Source organism: Pan paniscus, chromosome 18, assembly GCF_029289425.2.
Source record: "Pan paniscus chromosome 18, NHGRI_mPanPan1-v2.0_pri, whole genome shotgun sequence".
Taxonomy (NCBI): domain Eukaryota; kingdom Metazoa; phylum Chordata; class Mammalia; order Primates; family Hominidae; genus Pan; species Pan paniscus.
Genome location: NC_073267.2, coordinates 3,958,167 through 3,977,607, shown reverse-complemented (window position 1 = coordinate 3,977,607; position 19,441 = coordinate 3,958,167). Strand labels below are relative to the sequence as shown.

The 19,441-nt window shown below is 43.8% G+C and overlaps 2 protein-coding genes across 6 annotated transcripts in view; one reads left to right on the top strand and one right to left on the bottom strand.

The window, feature by feature from the left end:
* Window positions 1–7,485, bottom strand: part of NAA60 (N-alpha-acetyltransferase 60, NatF catalytic subunit) — a 43,842-nt gene extending 36,357 nt beyond the window's left edge. For 2 of the 4 annotated variants that reach the window (XM_008968031.4, XM_055100758.2), the window contains exons 1-2: window positions 7,347–7,485; window positions 2,616–2,685 (exon numbers count right to left, since the gene is read on the bottom strand). Coding sequence is in view for 1 of the 4 variants with exons in the window: in XM_055100758.2 (XP_054956733.2) it covers window positions 2,616–2,685; window positions 7,347–7,404 (128 nt within the window). In the remaining 3 variants the exon portion in view is untranslated. Of the gene's footprint in view, window positions 1–2,615; window positions 2,686–7,280 lie in introns of all 4 variants that reach the window. The other 2 variants (XM_003815143.5, XM_008968032.4) reach the window with 2 other exon arrangements.
* ZNF597 (zinc finger protein 597) lies at window positions 7,101–18,773 on the top strand. 2 transcript variants are annotated; one of them, XM_003815149.6, is made up of 4 exons: window positions 7,101–7,809; window positions 7,963–8,048; window positions 10,250–10,376; window positions 13,662–18,773. In XM_003815149.6, exons 2-4 carry the CDS (start codon window positions 8,016–8,018, stop codon window positions 14,774–14,776), a joined length of 1,275 nt encoding a protein of 424 aa, XP_003815197.1. In that variant the 5' UTR covers window positions 7,101–7,809; window positions 7,963–8,015; the 3' UTR covers window positions 14,777–18,773. The 2 variants fall into 2 exon arrangements, with proteins under 2 accessions (XP_003815197.1, XP_054956732.1); XM_055100757.2 differs by having other exon boundaries at window positions 7,802–7,856.
* Window positions 18,774–19,441: the final 668 nt, after the last annotated feature.

The window sequence follows — 19,441 nt, the reverse complement described above, 5'->3', positions numbered from 1 at the left end:
TGTGATTACAAGACAATCTGATAAGCACTGCAACAGAGGTGTTTGTTGTACAAACAACAATGGAGCTTCTAGAATGGAACAGAGTAAATGCATTATTTACTAAGTGTCTGCTATACGCTAAACACTGAGTTATAATCCCTCCTGCATGTTCTAATTGACTTCTAACTCACAATGCTTGTACTGTACATTCTAATTTACAATGGCCTTCAAAGTTCAGTATTGTTGTCCTCATTTTACAGATGATGAAACACCCACCCAAGGCTTCTATACCATGCAGAATGATGCCTCTCTCCACTGGCTGCCCTGAGCACATGCCATGAAGAATGAAAGCCAGGAGACAAAGGAACAAACTAGTTCATCATTAAAACCCGTATGCTTTCCCTTGGATCACAACTTTCTTTCTTTTTTTTTTTTTTTTTTTTTTTTGAGACGGAGTCTCACTCTGTCACCCAGGCTGCAGTGCAGTGGCACGATCTCGGCTCACTGCAAACTCCGCCTCCCGGGTTCACACCATTCCCCTGCCTCAGCCTCCCGAGTAGCTGGGACCACAGGTGCCCACCACCACGCTCGGCTAATTTTTTGTATTTTTAGTATAGATGGGGTTTCACCATGTTAGCCAGGATGGTCTCGATCTCCTGACCTTGTGATCCGCCTGCCTCAGCCTCCCAAAGTGCTGGGATTACAGGCATGAGCCACTGCGCCCAGCAGGAGCACAACTTTCCTGACTCACCCAGAAAGAAATCCACAAGCTTCCAAAACCAGCCTTTCTAGGCAGACCCTGAAAACATTTTTCCTAGGGTCCCAGAAACAAATCATGAACAAACCACTTCATGGCAAGCCCTGTGGCTTGCTGACCAGCCTCTGCTCTGCCTGAGAGGCCTCCAGACCACCCCAGGAGCACTCCCAGAAGAGCAGAAAAGCTCCATGAGACTGGCACAAGGGACAGTGAATTATCCCAACTCATGGATCTGAAGGGTTTATTAATGTATGCATGGATCAAAACCCTTTCAGTCAGGAGCCAAATATTTTGCTTCCAAATATTTTGCTTCCAAATATTTTGCTTCCAAATATTTTGCTTCCAAAGAAATTCTTCTTTGGTTCCTTCTTCTTCTTTTTTCCTTTTTTGAGATGATGTATTAGTCTGTTTTCACACTGCTGATAAAGACATACCTGAGACTGCGCAATTTACAAAAAAAAGAGGTTTAATGGACTTACAGTTCCACGTGGCTGGGGAGGCCTCACAATTACGGTGGAAGGTAAAAGGCATGTCTCACATGGTGGCAGACAAAAGAGAGCTTGTGCAGGGAAACTCCCCTTTTTAAAAACCATTAGCTCTCGTGAGACTTATTCACTATCATGAGAACGGCATGGGAAAGACCTGCCCCACGATTCAATTACCTCCTACTGGGTCCCTCCCATAACATATGGGAATTGCAGATGAGATTTGGGTGGGGACACAGCCAAACCACATCAGATGAGGTCTCGCTCTGTCACCCAGGCTGGAGTGCAGTGGTGCGATCTCAGCTCACTGCAACCTCCATTTCCTGAGTTCAAGCAATTCTTCTTCCTTAGCCTCCCGAGTAGCTGGGACTACAGTTGGGCGCCACCACGCCTGGCTAAATTTTTCTTTTTTTTTCTGAGACAGAGTCTTGCTCTGTCGCCCAGTCTGGAGTACAGTGGTGTGATCTCAGCTCACTGCAACTGTCACCTCCCAGGTTCACACCGTTCTCCTGCCTCAGCCTCCCAAGTAGCTGGGACTACAGGTGCCCACCACCACACCCAGCTAATTTTTTGTATTTTTAGTAGAGATGGGGTTTCACCGTGTTAGCCAGGATGGTCTCGATCTCCTGACCTCATGATCCACCTGCCTTGGCCTCCCAAAGTGCTGGGATTACAGACGTGAGCCACCACGCCCAGCACACCCAGCTACATTTTTGTATTTTTTAGTAGAGATGGGGTTTCAACATGTTGGGCAGGCTGGTCTCGAACTCCTGACCTCCAGAGATCTACCTGCCTCACCTCCTAAAGTGCTGGGATAACAGGCGTGAGCCACTGCGCCCAGCCCTTTGGCTCCTTCTTTATGAGTAGATAATGAAAAATAAATTTTTAACCAAAGAAATTCTCCTTTGGTATAAAATAATGCAAGTGTGTAAGACGGATCACCACAGATGATACTGCTTCCTTTGATAAGAACCAAACCAGAGGTGGCACAGGATGACCACCACATGGCTACACAGACCAATCTCAGAGGGTCAGGGCAGCACACTGGGAGAGTCTCGTTCTCCACTAACATTGTCAGTGTGCCCTGAGACTGGGCTTACCCATCAGACTCACAGGAGACTGATGCTTAAACCAAATCTTGTTTACTTCTTTATAGTTTAAAGAGGCTGGCATACTTGTACTGTATCCCTGTGTACCTAACGTAAGAATATACTCATTTACCCTCCTAGCAAAAAAGTGAAAGCATTTGTTTCACTAGGCGCCTTCTATCATTCAGTACTAAAAATTAAGAGAATATTTAATACTTGACAGGTCAAAAATGGATTTCACTTAAGTAGGCTTCCTCTGACTATGAGGGCATCATTAATAGCAGGACACAGAGCGCTTTGACTCACTCTCTGGAGCTCTTCTCCCAACTCAGGCTGGCTCCGCACTTCCTTCCTCCAGGTACAGCCTTTCTGTATGCTGCAGGGGAGAAAGACACAAGGCCATCACTTCACTCCTGGCCATCCCATCTCTACAACTCATAGGCTAATGAGTGTCAGACAAACCCTGGATCTCAGAGTATCAGTCTGATGGGCCCTTTTGGGGAAAAATTAACTATCTAAACATGTAGTTCTCTAAACTACAAAAAAACCCATCTTTTTTTTTTTTTTTTTTTTTTTTTGAGACAAGGTCTTGCTCTGTCATCCAAGCTGGAGTGCAGTGGCACAATGCTAGCTCACTGCAGCCTCGAATTCCTGGACTCAAGTGATTCTCTTGCTTCAGTCTCTAAAGTAGCTGGAATTATAGGTGTGAGTGACCACGCCCAGCCTCCAACCCATCATTTCTTCTCTGTCCTCACTGTATCTAACCTGCATTCTCTGTACCTTTTACTACCCTCCAGGAGTCTTTGGTTGCAGCTTCTAGTAACGATAATTATTCAGTATGAGTAGGTCAAGAATCTTTCTCTGGAAGCACCTCTGCCTCAGTGACTGAAAAAGAATTCTGTTGGGAGTTAACACAGACCAAGCCAGTTTTTGGTAACAGAATTAACATGTTGAAGGTACGTTTAGAGCCCTGAGCTTTTTTCTAATTAAAAGACTCCTATTAGTTTCAACTCAAGGCTAAATGAAACTAAAAAGACTCCTATCCAGCTAGAAGTTGTGCTAATTTCAAAACTGTGTGAGCCTCTTGTTCTTGCAGGCATGACTTGCAGCCATTGTCCCCTTATAAGACTGGAGACTAGGTAGCAACAGTTTTCTAACGGCTCAATCAAGCATTCTGAACACCAGTAAGAAAACCTCTTGCTGAAGTTGGGAGAAAGATAATCCTGCTTACCTAGGCCCCCTTAGTGTAGGTGAGAAGGCTCTGTGTCAGTTTCCGATCAGTATCAACTTCCCATGAAGGATACGGTAAAGGCGGTTAAGAACCAGAGCCATACTTATGTTTAGGTAATAGACCTTAAAAGGCAGTACCATCTGGGAATGGAAAACACACCAAACGTAGTGAGCAATTCATTCTGGAAATCATGTTAAACATCGCCAGGGAAGATACCCCATTTACCTTGAAGTGATTACACATTGCATGCCTGCATCAAAATATTTCATGTACCACATAAATATATACACCTACTATGTACCCATAAAAATTCAAAATATAACTACCACTACCATTTTAACGCATAGTCTTCAAAAGCAACTTTGTTATTGTTTTTGTTTCATAACCAATTTTACTCCCAAAAATGAGTATCTTTCCATTTCAATATACAGCTGCATCATCATAAAAATCACTAGGGAAAAGATATATACTTAAGAATAGGGGCCGGGGGCAGGGGCTCACGCCTGTAATCCCAGCACTTTGGGAGGCCAAGGCGGGCAGATCACAAGGTCAGGAGTTTGAGACCAGCCTGGCCAATATGGGGAAATCCCGTCCTCTACTAAAAATACAAAAATTCGCCAGGTGTGGTGGTACGCACCTGTAGTCCCAGCTACTCGGGAGGCTGAGCCAGAAGAATTGCTTGAACCCGGGAGATGGAGGTTGCAGTGAGCAGGCCAGGTGCGGTGGCTCATACCTGTAATCCCAGCACTTTGGGAGGCTGACATGGGCGGATCACTTGAGGCCAGGAGTTTGAGACCAGCCTGGCCAACATGGCGAAACTGCATCTCTACTAAAAATACAAAAATTAAATGGTTGTGGTGGCATGCGCCCATCATCTCATCTACTCTGGTAGCTGAGGCACAAGAATCACTTGAACCTAGGAGGCGGAAGTTGCAGTGAGCAGAGATCGCACCACTGCTCTCCAGCCTGGGCAACAGTGAGACTGTCTCAAAAAAAAAAACAAATAATAAAGAGTAAACAGTGGTGATCTCTGGGTGACAGGAATGTGGTGCCATTTTTTCCCCTGTATTTTCTTTCTTTTTTTTTTTTTTTTTCAGACAGAGTCTCACTCTGTCACCCAGGCTAGAGTGCAGTGGCGCGATCTCGGCTCACTGCAAGCTCCGCCTCCCAGGTTCACACCATTCTCCTGCCTCAGCCTCCCGAGTAGCTGGGACTACAGGTGCCTGCCACCACGCCCGGCTAATTTTTTGTATTTTTAGTATAGATGGGGTTTCATCGTGTTAGCCAGGATGGTCTCGATCTCCTGACCTTGTGATCTGCCCACCTCGGCCTCACAAAATGCTGGGATTACTGGCGTGAGCCACCGCACCCAGCCTTTCCTAACTTTCTGAAATGCACATATACTGCTTTTGTAATGATGTTATTTTTACTATTTTTAAAAAGATAATTTTCAGAGAAAGCAGATGCTGGGCTATAGAAATAATTTCAATACAAACAGGTTGTAGTTGTTATTACTGGTACCATGTTAAAGACAGAAATGGAAAAACTTGCAAAAGATTGTCGTGCAAGGATTTTTAAATTTTGATGATTAAAATATGTTACTTGAACATATAGTGGGTATACAGTCAAGCATTTGTGATTTTTTACAAAATTGAGTTAGGGATATAATGTGGTCTAATTTTTCAATCTTGGTCTATCTTGGACTTTGTATGTCATCTCTTTATTTTCAGGAAGATAAAGCTTTCAAGCTTCCTCCTTCTTTGTCCACTTGTTTATAGTTTTGATGGCTCTTAGGAAAGATAGTCTAGGGAAGATTTTTTCCTCTCCCATTTCAGGTATATACCTCTCTCTCTGGTAATCCACTGAGTTAATACCACATGCTTCATTTCAAAGCATCGGAAACTGTGTTTATTTCTTTGTCATTATAGCAACAGGATTTAAAGAAGAGAGCCACGGGAGTCTCTTGTTCTTGGTGAAAGAGCCACAAATCCAGATAAGGAGAATCTCAGACCACAATGAGACATTGCTGATGTAAGAATAGCATTAAATAGGCTGGGCGCGGTGGCTCACGCTTGTAATCCCAGCACTTTGGGAAGCCGAGGTGGATCATGAGGTCACAAGATCGAGACCATCCTGGCCAACATGATGAAACCCCATCTCTACTAAAAATACAAAAAAAAAAAAAAATTAGCCGGACGTGGTGGTGGGCACCTGTAGTCCCAGCTACTCCGGAGGCTTAGGCAGGAGAATCATTTGAACCCGGGAGGCAGAGGTTCCAGTGAGTCAGGATTGTGCCACTGCACCCCAGCCTGGCTACAGAGTGAGACTGTCTCAAAAAAAAAAAAAAAAAAAGATAAGCACAAACCAAGAAAGGAAAGATGACTACGTGAACACCACAGTGACTCAACCATGAACATCTCCTTGACTTACACCTTCATATACAGGCTATTAGCTCTTCTTCAACATATATGCTTTGGACTGGTCTAGCCTGTAGGCAAGTTTGTTCTTACCATTCTTCCACCTGTCCTGGAAGCACCTTTACTGGGACTTCACAGCTACCTCTTTTGTGATCCATCCCCACAAGGTCTAGCTCTTAGTTAGCTGTCAAGAGATATCATTTGTGGCAGATACTGCTAGTTTCTTATTTAACTTATTTTCCACATCTCTTTTTTTCATTTGTAACAAAGCCCTGATTTTGTGCAGGTAGATTATCAAGGGAGGCTAGGTCCTTCCCCTAGTGACAGGGGCTGAAGCATGATGGGCCCCAAACAATTATGATATTTATTCTTGGTAATAACTAGTTTAGGATGGGTACATGACACAATACATGTCTGTATATTTTACCTGGATTCTATTGTCAACGTTACCAACATGCTTAGGGTGGCACAGAAGCACTGGGACCTTGATGTTGTCACTGGGCCACCAAATTAACCAACCTGTAACTGCTCTTTGAACATCCTTTCGGTGGGTTTTCTGTTACTTGTAGCTGAAACTATCCTATCAGATATTCCACAAAATCACATTACCTAAGTTGTCAAATCTCCTAATATTGTTTTAATAACCATGCAGCCATTCATTAAGCTTTTAGATACAGGAATGTGCCTGGCACTGGAATAAGGAAATATGTTGAGACTTTTCAGGCTTTTCTATCAAGGTACCTATCATTTTCGTCTTTTTTTTTCGCCAAACACCTTTATAAACTGGCAATTTCTTTCACTTACATTATCTTATAATCTTTGAAATTACCCTCTGAGTTAGCCCAGACAGGCACTCTGAGCTGTTTGCAGCTGAGGAAAGCAAAGTTGTAAACTGGCCAACATTACCAACCAATCAGTGGCAGAGCTTGGTGAGGAGCTCAATTTTCCAATTCCAAATCTCTACACCAGGGCACTCCCTCCTCCCCCAGCACACAATAGGAAATGACTGGCTCTAGGGTAGGCTGCATGTGAGGTATCCGGGGGCGAACAACGTCCAACGACGCTAACCTATGGCTCTATTCTCGCGTGGGATCCTCTGTGACTAGGAAGCTGACGCAGCTCGGTTAGGCTGCAGCTGCGGGTACAATACGTAATGCCTCTATAACACTTTGAGTCAGAGTCCAGCAACCTGGCCTACACCGATGTGAACGTTGTGAACGTACACAAAGATACTCCTTCATGTTCCACGGCCCCACCATCCGCTCAAGACACAAAGGACAGCTCAAGCCCAGGCTAGGCCCGAACCCCCGCCCTCTCAATCACCTTGCTCTGGCCAGACCGAAATTTCAGGCCTACAGGGCACTGTTGGCCGAACCCACATTTTGTTACCGATTTTCTTTCGAGTTCCGGTGTCTCCCAGTCTTCTTTCTGTCCTTCTCGGAAACATTACGTCCCCCTGGGGTCACCCTAAGACTACTTCAGCAGGCAAACAGGCCCAGAGCTCACGGAGGAGACCCCGCCAGCGGAAGCGGAAATGGTTGCTTAGAGAAAAGGAGGAAAACTACCTCTCGCAGCTGCCCAGTGGCTACAGGTCCTCGGTTAAGGTGTTCAATTGGTCAACACAAAAGAAGGACTTCCCCTTCGGGAGAACTCCGACCAATCAAAGGGCAGGATGGCGGATAGGGCTGGGGGCGGGCCGCTTCCGGCGGCTTTTCCCGCAGCTCCTGCGTAAAGGAGCATGAGAGCGTGGGAGTTTTGCAGTGGCCGTTGCGTTCTTCGTCGCGTCTCGGTCCGGCGTCGCTTTCTGCAGCTCCTGTCAGGGAGCGCGAGGCCTGTTATTAACCGCAGAGCGGTAAGTGGGCCCCTTTCGAGGCCGGGCCAAGAGGAGGAGCAGTCGGCGTAGGTTTTTAAGGGGGGGTTCGGGGGGAATCGAGGGAGGCTAGGGGTACTGGAGGAACTTGGCAGCGGAATTGGTCCCTTTAAGAACTGTTCTCTCCCCCCGCAGCTTTGTCACGAAGTCCCTGTGGCGTCTTGAAGAAGGCATTCCCCACCCGCCAAATGGCGTCCATGCCCCCGACGCCCGAGGCCCAGGTGAGTCGAGGTACCTTTTTCGTCCAAGTTTATTGCTGCTTTCGGTCTCTGCCTGACCCCCTCCTTTGGAGGAGAGTTGGGCATGCCTGTTGTGGTAGGAGTGCTCCTGAGCCCCAAATAGCCCTTTGACCAAGTGTTCTTCGTTCCAAGACCACACACATAGTGGTTTACCAACTTCCTTCTTTCAGAACTACCAACTGGGAGCAGGGCCCTGTGGAGGAATCTCTGGGAGAGTTTCTCAATGTCTTATCTGTTTGTTTTGTTTTGTTTGGAGATAGGGTCTGGCCTTGTCGCTGGAGTGTTGCTTGCCTGGCTGGAGTGCAGTGCTGATATCATAGCTCCGTCTGAAACTCAGGGAATCCTTGCGCCTCAGCCTCTCGAGTATCTGAGAGGCGCGCATACCACAGTGTCTGGCTACTTTTAAAAATTCTTTTTTTTTTTTTTTTTTTTTGATACAGAGTCTCGCTCTGTCGCCCAGGCTGGAGTGCAGTGGCGCGATCTCGGCTCACTGCAAGCTCCGCCTCCCGGGTTCATGCCATTCTCCTGCCTGAGCCTCCCGAGTAGATGGGACTACAGGCGCCTGCCGCCACGCCCGGCTAATTTTTTGTATTTTTAGTAGAGACGGGGTTTCACCGTGTTAGCCAGGATGGTCTCAATCTCCTGACCTTGTGATCCGCCCGCCTCGGCCTCCCAAAGTGCTGGAATTACAGGTGTGAGCCACCGCGCCCGGCCTAAAACTTCTTTATGGAGATGGAGTCTTGGCTGCTTTGCCAAGGAACTCCTGGCCTCCAGCTATCCTCCCACCTCGGCTCCCCAAAGTGCTAGGATTAAAAGTGACTTTCTGGAATGGTTCCCAAAATTACAGATTTGGTACTTCTCCAATTTGAATGAATTTTTAAATTAAGCACATTTCTAGACTCCACACTCATTGAGTAATAATAAATCCCAAGTGATTCATTTATCACACCGTTAGAGAAGGTGGGGTGGGCCTGGATGAAGTGCTGGAGTGAGCTTAGCAATGAGTGTCATGGAGACGAGAGGAAATAGCAAAGGGAAGGATGTTGGGAGAATCCTGTAACCTTTATCTCTTTATGATTCTTCCTGGGCTGCCCAACTTTCTCCTTTTCTTTTTTTTTTTTCTTTTTTCTTTTTTTTTTTTTTGAGACAGTCTCGCTGCGACGCCTAGGCTGGAGTGCAATGGCGCGATCTCGGCTCACTGCAATCTCTGCCTCCTGGATTCAAACGATTCTCCTGGCCCAGCCTCCCAAGTAGCTGGGACTACAGGCGCATGCCACCACGTCTGGCTAATTTCATTTTATTTTAATTTATTTTTTGAGACAGAGTTTTTTTTGTTGTTGTTTTGTTTTTGTTTTTGAGATGGAGTGTCGCTCTGTCGCCCAGGCTGGAGTGCAGTGGCGCGATCTCAGCTCACTGCAAGCTCTGCTTGAGACGGAGTTTTACTCTTGTTGCCCAGGCTGGAGTGCAATGGTGCAATCTCGGCTTACTGCAACCTCTTTCTCCTAGGTTCAAACGATTCTCCTGCCTCAGCCTCCCAAGTAGCTGGGATTATAGGCATGCGCCACCACACCTGGCTAATTTTTTGTATTTAGTGCAGACAGAATTTCACCATGTTGGTCAGGCTGGTCTTGAACTCCTGACCTCAGGTGATCCACTCGCCTCCACCTCCCAAAGTGCTGGGGTTACAGGTGTGAGCCACTGTGCCCAGCCTTAATTTTTGTAATTTTAGTAGAGACAGGGTTTCACCATATTGGCCAGGCTGGTCTCGAACACCTGACCTCAAGTCATCTGCGCCCCCCTTCAGACTCCCAAAGTGTTGGGATTACAGGCATGAGCCACCGCACCCGGCCCCAAACCTCTCCTTTTGTTAGAGCATCCTCACTTAATGGTTGCCTCCCTAAGAGCTGTTCCCTCATCTTTTCTCTTTCAAGATAGACAATAATTCTCACAGTCCACCGTCCTTGTACCACTGCCTAAAAATGTATGTCCATGTTTACTCTCTTCTTCCCAACCCTCACCCCACCCCTTAGAACCCATTTACCCTACTTCTGCACTCAAGAACCTTTTACACCAAGCCCTTTTATCCCGTGCATCTGATGTTTCTAGCTCTTTTCATCCTTCCTAGGTTAAGTGAGGGGCTGACCCTCCACCCTCTTCTGCTGACGCAGGCTCTTGTGTTTCAGGGACCAATGCTCTTTGAGGATCTGGCTGTGTATTTTTCTCAAGAGGAGTGCGTGACTCTGCACCCTGCCCAGAGGTCCCTCAGCAAAGATGGTACAAAAGAGTCTTTGGAGGTTGCGGCTTTGATGGGTAAGGCAATTGTTTTTCCTGCATCTGGAACTTTTGTCAATTCTAGGAGGAGAACTTCATGCTTTATCCAGATGGTGGTATGGTGGAGTGGGACCTGTCCCTCAGTAATTTATGTGGAGGTGATAATTGTATGAGAGAAAAAGTTTTAAAATATGAGATGATTTTTTTTTTTGAGACAGACTCTCGCTCTGTTGCCCAGGCTGGAGTGCAGTGGCACGATCTCTGCTCACTGCAAACCGCGCCTCCCAGGTTCACGCCATTCTCCTGCCTCAGCCTCCCGAGTAGCTGGGACTACAGCCGCCCGCCACCATGCCCAGCTAATTTTTTGTATTTTTAGTAGAGACAGGGTTTCACCGTGTTAGCCAGGATGGTCTCAATCTCCTGACCTTGTGATCACCCGCCTCGGCCTCCCAAAGTGCTGGGATTACAGGCATGAGCCACTGTGCCCGGCCGAGATGATTTCTTAAAGACAAAAATTCAGTCTAGTACAGTGCCTGTGGTTTAGTACAAGAGATGGCAGTATTTGGTAATCTTTCACAAACATTTGTTGCAGTTTACAATTTTACTTGGGAAATCCCATTAGTATCGATCACTATCATTTGCTAAAGACTGGAGATTGATTTACTCTTAAGGGGTGCTATGCCTTACTCACCTAAGGGGAACCATACACAGATGGACTCCTGTGCCTGACTAGATTTTATTTCTGACTAGGATTGAGTATCTAAACTATCTATTCTAAGTAGTTATTCTAAATAGTTTGGAATAGTTGAGATACTCAATCCTAGTCAGAAAAGAATAACTAGAGTAACTAGTTATTCTGAATAACTCGTATTTTGTTTCTTCCACTTCTCTCTTCATCATGTTCATGTTGTCTTCCGTCTGCGTAAACGTATGGAGTATATTTATAATGGTTATTTAAACTTTTTTTTCTTGCTAGTTTTAACATTGATGTCATTTCTGGGTCTGTTTCTATTGATTGATTTGTCTTCTAGTTATGGGTTATATTTTCTATATTTTCTTTACTTCCTGGGTAAATTTTGGTTGGATGTTAGATTAAGAATTTTATGTTGTTGGACCCAGGATTTCGTTGTATTTTTAAAAATATTTTGGACTTTGTTGTGGGAGGCAGTTAAGTTACTTGGAATCAGTTTGACTGTTTCAAGGTGTGCTTTTTTTTTTTTTGCTTTGTTAGGATAGGTTCAGATCAACCTTTCTGCTAGGACTTATTTGAGTTACTGCTAAGGCAATATTTTTCCGTGGACGTTGCTGCTCAATGTCTTACGTCTTTCCACTTTGGCTGGAGGCAACATGAACTGGTTATTGCTCTGTTATTCCTTTTAGGTGGTTCTTTCCACGGCATTGGGTAGTTTCTTCATGCACTTGTAGATTACTACTCAGCCAAAGTTGTGGGGTTTTTTTTTTTTTATACAGTATCTTGATCTGTCACCCAGGCTGGAGTGCAGTGGCACAATCACGGCTCACTGCAGCCCTGACCTCCCAGGCTCAAGCAGTCCTCCCACCTCAGCCTCCCAAGTAGGTGGGACTACAGGCATGCACTACCATGCTTGTCTTTTTTTGTTGTTTTTTTTGGTAGGGACGGGGCTTTGCCATGTCGCCCAGGCTGGTCTCGAGCTCCGTGGCTCAAGCAATTCTCCCACCTCAGCCTCCCAGTGTGCTGGGATTACAGGTTTGAGCCACTGTACCTAGCCTCAGGAAAGTCTTAAGGGGACCCCATGTAGATGACCTGAGCTCTTTTTCTGAACAGCTGCCTCTTTGCTGTTTTGCTTTCAAATTCTAGCTGCCTTGGCGTCCCTGATCTCTGAACTCAGTCCCCTCAAATCAGCAAAACCACTTGGTACTGTTTGGATTCCCATGAACTATACTGCAGCCCTTTCTAGTCAGTGAGTTGGGAAAACTGTAGAACTTTGTTTCTCTGGAAAGAAAAGTTCCTTTTGTATTGATATATTTGCTTTATAACTGAAGAATACTTGGAAAATATTACACAGGAATGTTAGTTTTGTCAGCCATCCTTGTAAGTAGATTGGCTGTTATTTTCATGCAGTACACACAGCCTTCTACCTTGATCTTTCCTCAGTGAGGAGTAAAGAGATTTTGGAGAGTTCTCCTGGTGATAATAAAACTATTTCTGATAACCCGTGTGTTTCTTTGTTATGGGAGAAAAATGCTCACTTGATTGCTTTTTTTTCTTTTTTCTTTTTTAATTATTATTATTATTATTTTTTGAGACAGAGTCTCGCTCTGTCGCCCAGGCTGGAGTGCAGTGGCGCGATCTCGGCTCACTGCAAGCTCCGCCTCCTGGGTTCACGCCATTCTCCTACCTCAGCCTCCCGAGTAGCTGGGACGACAGGCGCATGCCACCACGCCCAGCTAATTTTCTGTATTTTTTTTTAGTAGAGATGGGGTTTCACCGTGTTAGCCAGGATGGTCTTGATCTCCTGATCTCGTGATCCGCCCGCCTCGGCCTCCCAAAGTGCTGGGATCACAGGTGTGAGCCACCGCGCCCAGCCTCTTTTTAAAAATTATTTTCTTTCCCACTCATTCTTGCTGTCATCTTTTTTTTTTTTTTTAAGAAACAAGTTCTGGCTCTGTCACCTAGGCTGGAGTGCAATGGCACATCTCAAACTCCTGAGCTCAAGTGATCCTCCTGTCTCAGCCTCCTGAGTATCTAGGACTATAGGCATGTGCCACTAATTTTTAAAATAGCCATGCCTGGCTAATTTTTAAAAATTATTTTTTGTACAGATGGGGTCTCACTGTGTTGCCCAGACTGGTCTCAAACTCCTAGCCTCAAGTGATGCTCCCACCTCAGCTTCCCAAAGTGCTGAGATTACAGACGTGAGACACTGCCCAACCCCTCTCTTTGTTGATAAATATGAATCCTAATCTTTTTTCCAATTGTTAATTGTTCTGCTGTCACTTGAGATAGCTTCAAAAATGAAAGGCTCTTGAGGCCTAAATAGATTAGATGGAAAAGTTCACCTCTAGATAGCTGCTACTGAGATTGTCCTTAGTACCTATCCCACTGGACTCTGACTTAGTTATAGCTATTCTCTCCTCCTTACCTTTGGATATTCACCCAAAACTGGATCTTCTGGGAGGCCAGGAGAGTCTGCTTGGTCCTGATTTTGTGTGGTTAGTGTCTGGGTTATAGAATAACCCTTCTAAAGTTTCCTGGTCCTCTTTGTAACTACCTTAGCTTACTTTTTCCCCAGTATCCCTTGAAGATATTGTCTATGTTTTGCTTTCTTTTGTTTTTATCAACAGGAGAGGAAGGCAAGCCTGAGATTAATCAGCAGTTAAGCCTAGAGTCTATGGAACTTGACGAGCTTGCCTTAGAAAAGTACCCCATGGCTGCACCCCTTGTCCCTTACCCAGAAAAATCCTCTGAGGATGGAGTTGGAAACCCTGAAGCGAAAATATTAAGTGGAACTCCCACTTACAAGAGAAGGGTCGTCAGCCTTTTAGTTACCATTGAAAACCACACCCCATTAGTAGAACTCTCTGAATATTTAGGAACCAACACACTTTCTGAAATTCTTGATTCTCCCTGGGAAGGAGCCAAAAATCTGTACAAATGTCCTGAGTGTGACCAAAACTTCAGCGATCATTCATACCTGCTTTTGCATCAGAAAATTCATTCAGGAGAGAAAAAACATAAATGTGGTGACTGTGGAAAGATCTTCAATCATAGAGCCAACCTGAGGACACACAGGAGAATCCATACTGGTGAGAAACCTTATAAGTGTGCCAAGTGCAGTGCCAGCTTTCGTCAGCACTCTCATCTATCCCGACACATGAATAGCCATGTAAAGGAGAAGCCCTATACATGTAGCATATGTGGTAGAGGTTTTATGTGGCTCCCAGGATTGGCACAGCATCAGAAAAGCCACAGTGCTGAAAACGCCTACGAATCTACTAACTGTGATAAACATTTTAATGAGAAACCAAATCTTGCTTTGCCTGAGGAAACATTCGTATCAGGCCCCCAGTACCAGCACACTAAATGCATGAAGAGCTTCAGGCAGTCCTTATATCCTGCCCTTTCCGAGAAGAGCCACGACGAGGACTCTGAACGCTGCAGCGATGATGGGGACAATTTCTTCTCCTTCTCAAAATTCAAGCCCTTACAGTGTCCTGACTGTGACATGACCTTTCCTTGTTTCTCTGAGCTTATTTCCCATCAGAACATTCATACAGAGGAAAGGCCCCATAAGTGCAAAACATGCGAGGAAAGTTTTGCTTTGGACTCAGAACTTGCATGCCACCAGAAGAGCCACATGCTAGCGGAACCTTTTAAATGTACCGTGTGTGGGAAAACTTTCAAGTCGAATTTGCATCTCATTACTCATAAGCGAACTCACATAAAAAACACAACGTAAAGTAAATATAACAACTTGTTATTAGTGATTGGGCTTTTCAGTATCTGTATGGTGGGAAGCAGTTACTGTATATGTCCCAGGCAATGTGCTAAGCACTTTACACACATTCCCATGTAATACTTAATTCTCACCACAACCTTGATTTAGGCAGTATCATTTCCATTTTATAACTAGGGGCGCAAAATCCATGTCACTAAACTAGTGAATGAACCCAGGATTTGAACTCAGTTACTGTACAACTGTGAGCCAGAAAAAGATACACAACTTTTGTTTAAATTCAATTTTCATTAAAATGAAGGCTCTTGCTAAAGTTATTTTAATTTTGTTTACGTAGTTTCTAACTTTTAGACGAGGAGAATTTATTTATATTTTGCCAGTTCTGCAGACATATCTAGGAAAGTAAATGCTTTTATATGTTTTATACTTTTTTTTGCTATAACTATTTGAATGTAATACTTGTATAAGATTGCTGTTTTACATGTGAATTCCCATAGGCATTTAGAAGTTTTTTTCTGCCCTGTAAAAGTTCCCAAATGGGTAGACTAGTTTATATTTTGATGGCCATTAGTATCCAGAGTTCTCTGTCATGGTTCTGATGCCAGGGGCACATACTGGCATTTAGGACCCAATTGTTTGCAAGGAGTTTTGGAAGTCTAACTGCAGCCCTTTTCTGGAGGCTGGACTTGACTTGGGGAGGGGGAGAAGTACTTGCTCTTTTCTAAGATTTGCCTCCAAATCGCTACTGAAGCACATTACCTGTCTTACTATGAATAATTGTAATTGTTTCTCAGTGAGCATGCTAGCTACTTTAGATATATTATGTAATTTAATCTTCAGAATCTGTGACAGAGAAAAAAAATCTTTGTTTCATAAACGAGGAAACTGAAGTCCTCAGAGGGTAAAGTCAGTTCTTTGCCCAGCACACAAATCACATTGTGGTGAAACTGACATTAAGCTTGGGTCTCTCTGACTCCAAAGGCCATGCAGTCTGCAAGACTGCGGCATTTGTTGGCATTTGCACCACGTAGTAGCACTGCAGGCAGCCAGGGAAAGGGGAGCTGAGATAGGTGAGGGTGGTCCTCGTGGAGGCGATTCTGTGTGCTTGCATCCTGGAACCCCTTCATTCCCTTTGTGCTGTACCCAAAGCCTGACTAACATATACAGTTACAAAGCAGCAGAAGAATCTCCAGGACTTCAGGTTTGAATTCTTGTCCCTCTAATCAGATGAGAGATTTCACACTTGGCAGAGTACAATACTGAAGGTCTTAATTGGGTTTTGGTTTTTTAAAAAACACCCATAACATTTCCTCTCCATCTCCAAAGAAAATGCATATAGAAAATTGTTAGATTTTAACCAAAATACTTGATAATATATAGATCTTTAGATACTGCTATTATAGATAAATATTGGAGCAAAATATTATTAAATAGTATGGTTATTAATGTTAACCACAGAATGTTGTAAATATAGATTCATATACAATTTCTCATTAAAGTAAAGTCGATTGTATGCCTATCAGCAAAACAGTGTTTACATGGGTTTTGATTAGGATGGAAGAATGCTCTCATTCTATTTAAATAGACAGTATAAAAGTACAATATTTGCTAAAATTGAATTGTTGCTGGGAATTTTTGCTGGGAGAAAAGATAAAGGACTCTTGAGGACTAATTACATGGAAGGTAGCAGAAGGTGGTCCTACAGAACAGCAGATTGAGGACTATATATACAAAAAATGCTGGCTACTCAGCTAAGCTCTTATTACTGAGTAGAGGCAGGAAGATACTGTTCAGGTGAGAGAAAAACTGAAACTAACAAAAACATCCCTAACCCAGAGAGAGTTTCTCTCTCTCTTTGTCATTCTTGTCTTGTTTCTTGTTTGCAGATCCACAGTTGAGACTATGTGCTGCTTTGTATGTCAAGGTCAGACTTTGGCTGTTTGTTTCTGATGTCTCCACTCTTAGGAGACAGGACACCAGCTTCCAGGTTTCTCTGAGGTGCTTTGAAATGTGTAGAAAGATAGTCTCCAGTTAGATTACTTATTAGGCAACTCTGAGATACCATGACCTTTGTTAAATAACAAGAACACCACCTCCTTGCTCTCCTGCTTCTGCCCTCTGGGAGAAACTGGCAGGTGCCTCATCAGCACATATCAGGGGCCCTAATAGTTCAGTCAAAGATCTAATGAGTCACAGGATGGGGGATGAAATTGGGAAAGGTCTGGATTAGCAGAGTTGCTGCAGAAAGAAGTAGAGGGGAATATCTTAGAAGGCACTTGGACAGAATGGGGGTGATATAAAAGATGTATGCTGTCATTTTTGTTTTGGCTCCTAGAAAATATAGCAGAAAGTGAGAATTTGTGCCATACATCCTGTTCTGCACCTTAATATGGAAGTTTGCCTTTCCACACGAGTCTTCCTTCACAATTAACCTCTAATTTTTTTTGCAGTTTTCTCCAGATTTTGGAAGATTACGACAAACTTCCTAAAAGATTAGAAAAAATAGCCCTTTTCAGAAACATTAACATACGTGTGGGTAGAACTAAAATGGCTTTTTGGTATAATACTGTTAATGATTAGTATGCAGAAAAAAATGAAAACCCCGGAAGTGTCAGTTACTGTGAAAGAGGCATATTTTCAGTTGTGCTTATTGTGCAGTTGTACTTAAATACATTTGCTAGATGTAATGCAAGCTACTTTACCCCCAGGGAATTGAAGGAAAAGATATATCTGCTGGTGAGCTTCAGGCTTTTTATGATGATGGCATTTCACCCTTCTGTTTACAGTGTCAACTGATGGAGATAAATTCCATAAAATTGTCATTAACTCAGAGATACTAGCCTACCATGTTAGGTGCTATTCACAAATACTGGATAAAAGTTAATATGGGAATGAAAAACTAAATGCAAGAGTTTATTGCTATGAATGATTGGTTAACTGCATTTTGCAGCATGGAAATCACACTATGAGAGTGAAAACTTTGTGCTGAATAAATTGACTCAGACAAATTTCTCTGTTTTTGTTGTTGATGCAGTGATGAAAATGTATATCCAACAGTTCCTTAACATGATTGCTGGAATAGTTAAACAGTCTTTTAAACAGTCATCATTGATGAAAACAGCATTTTTCCAATGGAATTCAGATGTCAGCAGTTTACATTTTGTAATTTAAGAAATTGTGGAATGTAGTTTTGAATGAGGTCGACTCAGAATAGTTTTATTTAGAGCTTTGTTGCTACAGGTGGTAGTCTATTGACACCTCCTCATTTAACATAGAAAATGACTAACCCAGTAATTCAGGGAGTTAAAACTCAAATGACATTTCACAGCAAATGCCATTTTGAGTCTTTGCCTCCTGAGTTTCCATATAATTAAGTGGCAATGTTCTAGTGACTGCAGCATAAGATGTCATACAATCTGAAACTGCAGAGTTTGATCAAAGTAATCTGCAATTTACTGCCTATGTGTACAAAGGGAGACATAGCAGGTTATAGTTCATATGAATAGTCTATTTTGAATGTTCATTAAACTTGTTATCCCTGTGGGATTTTAGTAGGAAAGTGTTTTTGCTTTGACCATCTGTTTAACAAAATGATGTTCATTACATTAGAAGTGTATGTATTCATCTGGTTTAGTTTTGTAATTTAGAAGAGCTATTGATCTGATTCAAAGATAACCATTACCCATCTTTCCAAGGCCCATCTAAGTAGTACAGGTGTTTTGTCTTTTAAAATTGACAGTCCTCTTTGCATTAAGTCTGTAGGGGGGGAATACAATATAAATATTCTTCTGTGTAAACGTAAGAATGTGCTGTAATCTCCAGTTCCTTTGGATACCTCAGAATTCTATTTATTGTATACACTTATACTGTTTGTTTAATGTTTTGGGTCTTACTCTTTTTGACGTATTCTCATCAGTCTTCGCTCTAGTTTGCAAGCTCTGAAGTTATTGATTACGTCTAATGTGCAATTTGGCTTCTAATAAATGCTATTTTATGATGATGGCAATGAAATGAACTTTTTAAAAAAAATACTTAAGTGGTTTTAGGTGGCAATCAGGTTAATTTTGAAGACTGTTAGGATTGTGGTTTAGAGACAGACAGTGAATGACTTCGTGCTACTTAATAAGGGAAGTAAAATCGCTTGCTCCCTGGAACTCAGCAGAAAATTCTGGCGTCATTCTGGGAAGCTAGCGCTAGACCTCAATTTCCTTTCGTCTTTGCTGTACACAGAAGTACAGGGGCAAGGACCTCTGTCTTCACAGAGCAGCTACTGCCTGGCACGGGTTGCCACTTAAAGCTTGGATTCCGAGTAGCGGATGTGGTGAGTAGGACTCCCAGAAGACCTCGCGCGGCCTCAGGGAGATCCTGGGTCTCCAGCTTGGCCACCAATTGCACGGGTCAGCGGAAGTGCCAACGAGATGACTTGCGCTACAGCGGCACACTGGTGAGGAACCGGAAGCCACGAGCCGAGCCACTTCCGGTGCCCGCTTCCGGCAGCGCCTGCGCATTCCTGGGGTAAGTGGGCTGTGGTGAACGGTGGAGATCCAGTGGTGGGGTTTGGCCATGAGCCTGGCCATATCCACTGCATATCGCTAGGTGATCTCCGTGTAAATCTAGCAGTACGGGTAAGAGCGTTTGCGGAGGAACTCCTCAGGTCTCTTCCTCCGC